Below are 12,107 nucleotides of genomic sequence, written 5' to 3'. Positions count from 1 at the left end.
ACCTGGACAATCAGTCTTGTCAGGAGGATGGAGCGCAGAGTGTGTACCGTGGGTGATGAGCGAATCGCGATTGAAATGATGAAATATAGGCGCGGACGAGAGTGATAATGGATTTGGTCACGGAGAGCAGCGCAAAAATATGCCTGGAGATTCCAGTTTTCATTCGGCGCATCTTACCTGCGACGACATGGATCAGACTCATGGAATCTAACATCGAGAATGTAACCGAAGCTGAAAGGTCCACCGGAGAGGTATTGAGAGACGCAATTAGCTCGTGACAACACGGAGAGGCGAAGAAAGGAGCACATGTATCGGGGGACAAATGCAAATTAGAGACATCGTATGCATTCATTGCTGGGGGAAGTAATTGGGCTTGGAAGGTACACATTGCTCAAAAGGTTGATGGCCTTCTAGCAGCGAGAGACATTGCGGATCAGACGGGGAGACAGAATGGCAGCCCAGGGGAGAGAAGAGCGTACCCAGGAGGACGTCCATCGCGGTGCCATCAGTTCATGTGCACGGGTAGAGATGGATTATGGCATGGCACGACCATGACGGATGGCACACGGCACGGTGAGACCTTTATCCGGCAGTAGCTGGAGCGGTGAACTCTTTTGAATTGAGGTTCCTCCAATCAAAAACACCGTAGGTGGCATGTGGTCAATCCAATTTACGTGAGCAATGCACGCTGTTTCCTTTATTAATCACACTGGGGGTGTAACATGTACAGCAATAGTAGTTTTCAATGAATACCATTGGTGAACGTGTTCAATGAATACCATTAAAATCACGACTGTCTTTCGGAAACGTGGTCTTGTCCATTGTTAGCATTTAGATTAGAATTGTCTTTTTTATCATTTATAAATAAATGCTTGCATTCTACGTCAATTAATCCTATTGCAAGTGTGCAGTGGCCGGTGGATGCTGCCTCGCGGAATGCATCTTAATGACTGTAGTTTGTGAGCAATGCAGTAAACTAAGATTTAATGCGGGGGAAATGTGCATTGCAGCTGCAGAGAAAGGTATCCAGATTTTGCGGAACCCAGCACAATTAGTACTTTTTTAAGCAAGCACGTCTCTGAAGAATCAACACTTCATAAACGAATACAATGACAATTAACAGTTTTTGTAAAAGCGTGAATTTTCGCTCACCAAAACAACACATAACCACCTTATAAACATCCCACGAGCCTTTATGAATACAAGGACCCAAATTAACTTCCTCTGATTAATAATGCTTTTTTAACAGCTTATGAGTGTCTCTATCTTTCTCTCTAATACCCTGCCTGCACAAACCCCTAACATCTTTTTAATGACTCTTAGGTGGAGACCTTTCGCGTGCATGGCACAGTAATTAAGAGCGTGTGCATGGCAGGGCACTACAATGCGTTGTGTCAAAGGGAGGGCTCCATGGATTTTGAGGAGCAGCCATGGGTGATTTAAACATTCTATACTTTTTTTCCTCCACGACCACTGATTTATTTTTTTGCACTGGGCCAGTCACGCCGCTAGGCATGGCCAGTGGCCCTTTTGTTTAAACGTGCAACCGAGATTGCAGCTGCAATCTATAGATCAAGTCCCAGCGTCTCTGTGGTGATTCATCACTGCTAGGGTTGGCCTTCAAGTGGCTTTCGCCCAACTGAGATGTCACGATAACATCCTATAGACCGCTTAAAAAAACATTTACTTTGTGACTTTATTCAGAACCATTGGCCAGCGTTCATGGTGACCCGTTAATTTTCAGACATCTCAGATGTCACACTATGCGTGGTGAATTGCTACGTGGTGATATGTTGTCCGTTTTGAATGACCCATGTACTGCGTGCTGCAAAGTGGTAATTGGATTAGGATACGGCGTGGCTCAAGTCACCGGAGGCTTAACCTGTCCCAGTAAAATGGCCCACTTGAAACAACGCTGTAATGTGCGTGTCAATGTGTAGGCTGGCGGGTGGGGTATTGCGTGTTGCCCGGCTCAGTGATCCGTGACACGCAGGGAAATGTCACCACTTTGGGCACTTGTTTCAGGAGAAGGCATGGCAATATCAGCCTTGCCCCCCACTGTGACGCTAAATATCTATTGGCATGAAGCCAAATATTGTGTAATTATAGCGCTCAATTATGAACTGTCATTGCCCATCATTGTAAGATAAACAGCCGTGTTAAATCGAATGTGTATTGCGTAAATTTATCGCCTTCAGTATCATGAGTGCAAGATACTCATTCGTGGAAATTGGCCAAATATTCCAATGTATGAACCTCCTGAAGAAAAACAAGTCTTGAGAATACACGAGGCTTCCCTGTGTAAATCAAGCGCATTATTGCAAATGTTTCGTATGCATTATTCATTGTAGCTTGAAGCTAATATTTCTCAATGCATGTTATTATTTGGCAATATCATCACCATCGTCACGTGATGCGCATCGCATTCTTCCTTGTAATTTAATTAGCGAATCAGTCGTCCTTCCGAAATCAGATGAAGAGCTGAAAATAGGCTCTCACCTGATTATATAAAGGGCCTGAATTGAACGATCTTACACCCTTCCCCGAAGGGAGAGAATAGGACAATTCCTGGTGCAAATAGAGACTTGCATAGGCGTGACGAGGAAGACCCGTGCCGTTTTTTGTTTACTTTGGGTCGTGCGAATGATACAATAATGTATAATGAAATGGCCAGCAGCTGTGTTATCTCACGCCCCATGTGGGGGTGGAGGGGGTTGCTGGTTGGGTGGGTGGGTTAGTTGGTTCGTTGTGTACAGGGACTACTCGACTTACGAACACTCGACTTACGAACTTTCAGAGATACGAACAATCCAGTCCGTATGTAACAGTCGCCCGTTCGGACCGAGAGTCGTAAGTTCAACCGCAGCGCAACAGATGGCGGTGGTGGCATCTACATCTGCAGTCCATGAAGAACCAGTGGCATCTACATCTGCAGAAGGTGATACAACTTTAAAAACATTACTCGTGTTTAGTGTACACGCCGCACAACGTGTTTGGAATCGACAGGAGAGTAACGTTGAGACTTACGACAAATCAATTGACGAACAGAAACCTCTAGAACCGAACGTGTTCGTAAGTAGAGGAGTCCCTGTTTCGACAAAGGGCCGGCAATAGAAATAACAAGAAGAGCGATGTGTTTGGAACTCTGTAAAAAAAAACAACCCCATTATTTCAAGAGCTCCCAATGCACGTGAATACGAGACGGTGGCTCTTCATAAACAACGCGACGAAGCAGCCCTTAAAGAACCTGCAGGTTTGTCGACACCCTGGCATCGACGGTGAGTCGTCGTTTGGGTGGGTGGAGGTCGTTGAGTGGATTGTTGAGCGAGTTAGGGGTCGGGAGGTTAGTTGGGAGTGTGCTTGGTTAGGTGTGTGGGTTCTGATTCGTTGGTTGTGAGTGGATGTGCTAAGGGGTGGTTGATGAGGGGTTGGTTGTGTGAGTGGCTGGGTAGGTGTTTGGTTAGTTGTGTGGGTGGGTGTTTGGTTAATTGTGTGGGTGGGTGTTTGGTTGGTTGGGTGAGTGGATGGGTAGGTAAGTGGTGAGTTGTGGGGGTGGGTATTTGTTTGGTTGGGTGAGTGGATGGGTAGGTGTGTGGTGAGTTGTGTGGGTGGGTGTTTGGTTGGTTGGGTGAGTGACTGGGTAGGTGTGTGGTTAGTTGTGTGGGTGGGTGTTTGGTTGGTTGGGTTAGTGGGTGAGTGGATGGGTAGGTAAGTGGTGAGTTGTGGGGGTGGGTGTTTGGTTGGTTGTGTGAGTGGCTGGGTAGGTGTGTGGTTAGTTGTGGGTTGGTGTTTGGTTGGTTGGGTGAGTGGATGGGTAGGAGTGTGGTGAGTTGTGGGGGTTGGTGTTTGTTGGGTTGGGTGAGTGGATGGGTAGGTCTGTGGTGAGTTGTGTGGGTGGAGGCTTGGTTGGTTGGGTGAGTGGCTGGGTAGGTGTGTGGTTAGTTGTGGGGGTGGGTGTTTGTTTGGTTCGGTGAGTGCTTTCGTGGGTGCGTGGTTGATGGATGGCTTTGCTGGTTGTTGGTGTGTGACTGGTTCGGTAGATGTGTAATTAGTTTGTTCACTTGTTGATTTCGTTGATTTCGTGAGCGTTGTTGATTTCGTGATTGGAGGTCGTTTGCGTGAGTGAGCGGGTGATAGGTTGGGTGTCGATCGGCTGTGTAGAGGTAGTGCTGGTGGGGAGGAGGCGAGATAGTTTATCAATGGGCGGTGGATGGAGTGTGGAAGGGAGTGGAGGAGGCTGTGTGTGGTGCCCGGACATCACATCTCACTTATCGGTGGATGATGGCTGGTTGCGAGAAAATTTCGGCTGAATCATCCATTCCGCTTTGGGGGACGTGCGGGGAGGGGTTTACGAGGCACACGCACTGCGCATAACGGGCACGCGGCTCGCTCCACGGAGTCTCTCGCCTTTAATTGTTGGGCGCTGTTGATTTAAGCGCGTGTTCATTTACATCCCACAGCGGTGACTTGGTGTTGACGATTCGCTACCCGCGCGCGTTCTCGATGTTGTTATCAGTGAGCGCCACGCTGCGCTACGAACCCGGCGACCCGAGTTGGATTTCCGCTCACGGCCAACAGCAGTGACTATTATCTGAACCGGTCCTGGACCTACTCTAGGTCGACTCAGCCTTAAAAGGTTATCCGGTGCGGAGACAAAGGCGGCCGGGCATGGCGCTGGCCACCCACCCCCTCGTGTGCCGTGCCGGCCTTCAGAGGGGCTCGCTAACAGCACTTGCCCCAACAGTCTGTTAAGGGCAATACGGGGGATCTTTGTCTCTTCATTATAGAGCAGCAGTAGCAGCATCCCGCATCTGCGTTGTTGCGCAACGGGCAACAACGCACGCTGCGCTGGGTTGCTGTGTATAGGAGGTGGCGACGAGGTGGGTGGGGGGGGTGGACGAGCGGAGGGAGGCACTGAGTGAGCTGAGACGCAAACAGAACGCGCTGCGTTACACGGAGCGGAGGGAGCGAGTGGATAGAGAGAGAGCGAGGGACGGAGGGAGGCAGTGCAAGATCCACACGGGCATACCAAGTGACACCGCGTACCCCGTGCGAAGACTCTCACTAAAGCGCCGTCGGACCAAACTTGATCGGGATCGAGTTTGATTATTATTATTATTGTTTTGCACGAGGCAAGCGGGGCTATAGGAATAAGAGGAATGAACTTTTTGAGGCTGTGGGGTCGGAGGAAGATGGGTTGCACCGTGTCGACGGATGAGCACACGGGAGCGCAGAGCAGCTCGGAGGGGCAGTCGCAGCCTTCGCGCAAGCAGCAGCAGCCGGAGCAGCAGCAGCAGCAGCCGCAGCAGCAGCATGCAGCAGGAGGAGAGGGTCACCAGCTACCTGGGCCACCACAAGCTCCATCCGAGAGCCAGAGGCGGCTGGTTCGCGACTCGTGGCTGGCTCTGCAGGGTGACATCGCGCGCGTTGGGGTCATCATGTTCGTGAGGTGAGAATGGTCTCGGGTTGTTATCGCTGCCGAGTGGAGGTGTTTGTTTTTCACCCGGCTGTGATGTGTGGAGCTGGTCAGAACTCGTGTGCCGTGCCGGACTTCATAGGTGCTCGCTAGCAGCATTTGCCACAAAAGTGTGTCAGGATGTTTGTCTTGGGTGGTTTTTGTTTGTGGAAGGCTTTGTGAGCGGTGTTCGCGTTGTTCCTTGTTCGGAATGATGTCCGACGTTTCGCTTCACGTTGCTGAGAGCTTCTTCTGAAACTGAATTCGGAATTCGGAAATTAAACACGAAAGCGCACCGGGGACGCGATATTCGAGTTGTTCTCGAATCGGTTGTTTAGGAATTGTGATTGGACATCAAGGTTGACCTGCGTTTGTGCTTTGTGGATTTTTTGAACATTTGGAAACACATGGCGTAGTGTACTGCACTCATTACGAGCCCGGCTAACATCAGTGGCAAAGTGGTAGCTCAAACCGGTCCGTCCTTCTCCCCTCTAACCAAGTCGCGTTGCCCAGGGTGGTCACCTTGAAACTTGTGGTGAAGAATGGTCGAACAACCTGCATGATCGAAAGGGCGTTATGAGAGGTCTTAAAATCAACCGTGGGATGAATATGCCGTGCATTTTATGACATTATATTGCAATGCATTTCTGATGCAGAAATTAAATGTATCAAAATATATGTTGAAAAACCAAATCAGTTGGCATATTTGCCCACGTGACAACTTTATTTAATTGCCTCTGTCGTGTGGTTGAGAGTTATAGTATTTAAAAATGATATACCCACACGATTTAACCCCAAAGAAACCAGTTATTCATCATATTGATCGCGAAAACCCTCCGAATAAAACGAAGTCTTTTTTTTGCAAAAATTGCCCAAGCTTCAAACGACTCCATGCTTAAAATGGATGAGACTCACAAGAGGACATCTTAATACCAACACGCTTGTGTATGTTTATGTTATTAACATGGCTCAAACTGCTTTGTAAATATTAAATATAATTCATTAAGAGTGCTCGATACCTTTTTTTATGGACACTCTGTGATGTTACTGGAATTTGCTTAGCTGGGCAAGACCCATTGAGTCTCAAGGTTCGCATTTATAAACTAAACATTTTATATTATTTTACAAGGTAAGTCCCATTGAGATATGTAGCTCTTTTTCAAAAGCGACCTGGCCACAAATGATAGCTCAACAAAGTAGCTTATCACGTGGTAATCTATAGCAGCCAAATACTCCAAACTCACATTTCTAAATGTGGTGGGGAAAAATTCTGGAGGACCCAGAGAAATATCCACGCGACCACGAGGATAACACGCAAACTCCAAATAGACAGCAGGCGTCGGGATCGACCTCCACGACCTCCTGCGTACCAGGCGAGGGAGACACCATCTCGTCATCACGGCGCAATACAGGCTCCTGTAGCTGGGAAGTGTGTATTTGATGATCGTTTTTGTTTTGCCTGTAAAAGGAAACTGGAGAATTACCCGAGAACACAGAAGCCCCATCATGCATTGAGGGAGGGGGGGGGGGGGAAACTTCTGAAAGCGTTTGTCATTAACCCACTTGCTGTACTGCCATCTACTGTTGACCTTTTGATGATTGTCTCACGTACTTAACCTCAGCATAGATCCACACCCTCGCCTCCTTATCTCTCGTTTACAGGTTTGAAACAATGACTTTGCATTCAATGCATTTTTACATATGGGCTGAACACAACACCCAGTTGAATACGCATGCCGTTTATTCGCTTATATTGCAATATATTTCTGATACACATGACATGGGAATTGCATGAAAGAGCTTTTGAGTCAGCGTTTATCAAACTAGATTTTTAAAACAAAATGCAATATTTTCTCTATCAGGGAGCTTGTGTTTGCAAAGTCAGCAATAAATGTGTGCTGACACTCTTGACTGTTAAGGGGCCATCCATTTAGTACGTACGCATGCAGGGGGGAGGGGGGGTTAACCCAAATGTGTACGCTTGCGTACGGGGGGTCTACTGACAATGTGTGTACGCATAGGAAACGGGGGTGGGGGGGTGGTAAAGCCTCGATAATAATTTTTCTACATCGGCCTTCAAATGAGTTAGATAGTCCGGCGGTGGACTATCTGTTTGCTTAAACACGTTAATATTATTAATCCTTGATCGTTTCTGCGTGGATTAAACATCGGCCGTTATATAGGATTCGGGGGGGGGGGGTGCGTCAGGCGTATGTACGCAGGTGGGGGGGGGTGTGTAAAAAGTCCGCGTGCGTACAGGGAGGGGTAAAGTTTTGACATATTTTTTCGTATCTACTAAATGGATGGCCCCTAAATAAACTGTTGTGGTAATTGTCCTGAGGTCTGTTTGGCCTCCTTTCCACTGATTCATTTTACAAGCGCTATCCCTGATAACGAAAAAATAAATCACTGCCGCAATTTGCAGAAGCACAATGCAATTTGTGAATTTGATCAAGGCAAAGGAAGGACATTTGGGTAATTATTATGAACACTGCATTCAACATTTGTGTCCCTTGTTGTGCATACCATGGGTAGCAACGTTTAGCTTATTTATGAAAATGAAAGAAAAAATGTACGGAGAAAATTACCTCCGTCGAACAGGCAACAACTCACTCTTCAAAATCACAATTGATGGAATTATATAATAGAGTGCCTTAGCTTCCCAAGTCAACTCAGGCCTGCTCAGCAGTTCAAATTACCAGGCTGATGGCACTCAAAAACAAGATTACCCTTGTGATGTAGGGGCCATAGTGGCAGTGATATAATGTCGGGTGTTTATTTCTTTTTTTAAAGCGGTGCTGAATGCCATGCAAAACATTCCAGAATGCTGTTGTGCGAATTACTTTGGCACTCCACATCAATCTTGCCTTATTTTGTCCTTATTGTACCCTCTATTCCTATAAAGCTGCTCATCGGATTTTAGAATTGTAAGATACAGTCATACAGGGCAGTGGCACAGTGGTAACACTGCGGTAACACTGTGGGGAGCACTTTGTTACCTGCAGTAGTGTATGGCGAAAGCCTGGGAGAAGAGATAAGTTCAATACGTGGCCCTAGCCAGAAACCCACACTTCGAAGTACCAGTGGCTGAGAAAACCCCTGCACTTAGATGTACTTTTGGTGGTCAAAGGTCTTCATCAGAAAGTGATAATAGGTGTGTGTTTTGAATGGTGGCATCTAAGCGTGTAGTGACGCACTGATTAATTGATTATAAGATGGATTTTTAAAGCTCAAAATCAGATTGTGCAGATGAGAATCGATTATATTTGATTTGTGAATAGTGTCATGTGTTTACTGTGAATCATGCAGCCACTGGAGGTGCTTCAATCACGAGAATAGAAAAAGAAGATGGGTTTTTGAATCGAATCACAACTCTGACTTTGTGACAAGTCATCGATTTGCGAATGAAACAAATTGATGTCCAACCATTCCTCGTATTGACCTGGCTTATTATATACATATTTGGAGAGGGGGGCACACACGGCAACATTTTATGAGGGGCCTTGTGCGACTTTGGGTCCACATTCAAAATTAGATCAGCGTGTGCAATTTAAGCCATGCGTGTGCTGACAATTATTTAATGTTTTGTTAATATGGTCCTGCTAGTTTGACATTAGGAGGGTGTGTAATTGATAATCACGACTGTTATGCGAAAAATATAAATAATCTTGTGGCAATGTTATATTAGTCACAGACATAATAGGAATGCTAATTGGCCCAATGTTGCTCATCACTTCTGAAGGCCCCTTCCATTCATCCGATCCCCGTGGGGGTAACGTTTATGGGACTTAATTCTGTCATGTTTTAAACAAATGTTTATAAATTTGTTTTCAATGACTAGACCTCCGTTCATCTCACCGCATCAAATTTTAATTATTTTGGTGCATCATCCTATGGGCGTTCCAGACAAATATAAATCAGCAGCATTTGCCAAAATCAAGCAAATTCAACCTGTTCAACCGTTCAGGCCTTATTCGCAAGTTTAACAAGACTTGGCTGATGAGACCCTGAAAGTAGAAACCAATGCAGATCTGCTTGTTTGGACATATGTTGCTGTAAAATATTAGTTTTTAAAATACCATACGCTGGTGGATGAATACATAATGCGGAGAAATTAACACATGTTGATTTAACCATAACACTCCCCAACAATGCTTACGTTTTTTTTAACATCACTGCGGCCAATAGAAAATCTGATGGCATCTAATTAGGTTTTCTTAGAACCAGCGTAAGTCTGTCTGCAGCACTTTTAATCCACTGCTGAATGAAAGCTTCTCCACGCCCTGTCGGTCAGGGGGATGTTTACCACACTTTACGCTCGCTGGTTAGTGCGTGTTCAGATATCACACAGCAGTCTTTTGTTGTTCATGATTTGAAGCTTTCGTGACTGCAAGGATTCATATTTTTAGGTTTTTTCGGTAAAGTCACGTAGGTAAAACATTAAAATTAATAAAAGTAAAATAAAATAAAAATCACGACGTTTCGGAGGCAACACAAGCTGAAGACGGAAGCTTGTGTTGCCTCCGAAACGTCGTGATTTTTTATTTTATTTTACTTTTATTCATTTTAATGTTTAACCTACGTGACTTTACCGAAAAAACCTAAGAAAAAGAATATAGTCTTTTGTTGTGATTATTTTGCATGTTTATCCAGGAAAGCTTCACTGAGTCTCAAGACTTTTTTTTCAAAAGGGTCCTGCCAGGTTTTTGCAGTCAGATGCTATGTGGCTACGTGTCACCCCAATGGAGTCGTTTGCAGGTAACATTTCAACAATGTGACGTTTGGACAATCCCAGTTAGGTAATATTTGTTTTAGCTACGTGAGGAAACTGGAGAACCAGGAGGAAATCCATACAGAACAAGAGGGGAAGATATAAGCTCCGTACAGAAAGGCCCCCAAGTCAGGAATCGAACCCAGTACATTCTTGCTGTGAGGCACACATGTTACCACTGTGCTACCTTGCAGCCATAGACGTTAACCATGATCAGGAATGTAACTCAGGTCACCGGGTTCATGGCGCAGTGCACACAAACCACTGTGCCACCGCTCCCCATCACGGTATGTATTACTGGGGGTGTCAACGGCTCCTCTCCGAAATTAATTAAAAACACCCTTAAATCAGCAAAATGTGAGAATTGAGCCGTGTTCATAATAATTCACACTTGTAACGCACCTTTCACCCAGAGGTCACAAAGTGCTGTATAGAGTTAAACAAAAATAAAATGTATTAAAGAAAAAGCAGTAACAACCAAATGAAACCACGCAGACGAGTGATAAGAACAGCACACCAAATAAAAAAACACCCCATGGGAAATATGAAAGAAGTAAAAATACATTTAAGAACGGATGTTTCTGAAGGTGGGATTTGAATAGGCCGAGAGACTTGGCACGCACACCGAATGTCTGGTGGAAGTGATTTTCACAGCCTAGAGGCCACGCGAGAAAAAAACTTGCTCATGTTTTTGTTTGTTGCGGTTGCACCCGATTCAAGAGCCGAATGGCGCGCAGGGCTGTGCCTAATAAATAAACTGAAAGCTGAAACTTTAAATGAACTTTTTATTTTACCAGGTAAGGTCCATTGGCCAATGTAGCTGTTTCTGAGAGGCGACCTGGCCACAAATGATAGCTCGACGAAATGGCTTGTCACGTGGGAATTTATCGCAGCCGAATACTCCAAACGCATGATCCTAAATGTGGAGGGGAAAACTGGAGGACCCGGAGAAAAACCCACGCGACCACGGGGAGATAGACCAGGCAACCTTCTGTAGACCAGGCGTGGTAGTTAACATCTCGCCACCATGGTGTCGTTTACCCATCAAGTGGAGGTTTGTTGGGCTTGGCACGTTGAGCCGTCATTGTGCAAAACTTCCTGTGGACAACAATACAATCATCTGAAAACTAGGAAAAGTGGACAATTAGCTGGCCTCTCAGGAATCCTGCAGTGTTCTTAAATAAGTAACTAGTCAAGTCAGCGCATCGCATGCACAGGGATACATAGAGCACAGCTTGAATAGTCGGCTTGCTGCCGTTGTGTGGCGGTTAGCACACTGGGCTTGTCATCTGGAGGTCATCAGTTTGATCTCCTGGCACAGCAGGTTAAACGTTTGTATAAGTTTACTTGAATCTCACTGCCTGTGTCTACTCCCCACCTCTTTCAAGATTTGTCTCCGGCATGGACAAGTATGGCAAATGCCATCTAGAGAGACTATCTCGAGTTCCCTCTAGCGTATGCCCTTCTGCCAGCAGTGGTCTGAGATGGCAGTTGCAGAGCTGCACCTCTTATCTTGTTCTCCAAGCGAAGATTACGGCTATCAGCTCCGGCAATTATATTTGAGGACCGCGTGTGTCTCACCTGCCCTGCAGAAATGTTCCATTGTTGGCAAACAGTCTTGTGCCAGCTGCTCGTCGCTTAACTCGGCCGATGACTAAAGATACAGGGCTTGGCTACCAGGCGTTTATTCATTGCATAAATGTCAGTAAGATCTTTAAATCAGGTCGCAAATGTCAGCTATATGGATTCATCAATCTCACTCACGCGCTCAGCAATATAAAATCCATCAACTGTAATATGGTCTCCCTTATTTATGTTATTATTTTTATTATTAATATTTCATGTGACACATAGTTTGATTTCTGGAAGGTGGGCGGGGGG

General features: G+C 45.8%; 1 protein-coding gene across 1 annotated transcript in view; it reads left to right on the top strand.

Annotated features, from left to right (window-relative positions):
* The first annotated feature begins 4,939 nt into the window (after window positions 1-4,939).
* The window catches only part of LOC133342397 (neuroglobin-like), a 30,511-nt gene continuing 23,343 nt past the window's right edge, over window positions 4,940-12,107 (top strand). Inside the window, exon 1 of the mRNA XM_061551547.1 lies at window positions 4,940-5,449. Coding sequence (XP_061407531.1) covers window positions 5,160-5,449 — 290 coding nt within the window. The 5' untranslated portion in view covers window positions 4,940-5,159. The remainder of the gene's footprint in view (window positions 5,450-12,107) is intronic.

Source organism: Lethenteron reissneri, chromosome 14 (genome assembly GCF_015708825.2).
Source record: "Lethenteron reissneri isolate LAM-NWPU_2019-01 chromosome 14, ASM1570882v1, whole genome shotgun sequence".
Lineage (NCBI taxonomy): Eukaryota > Metazoa > Chordata > Hyperoartia > Petromyzontiformes > Petromyzontidae > Lethenteron > Lethenteron reissneri.
This window is presented reverse-complemented; position numbering and strand designations above follow the sequence as displayed.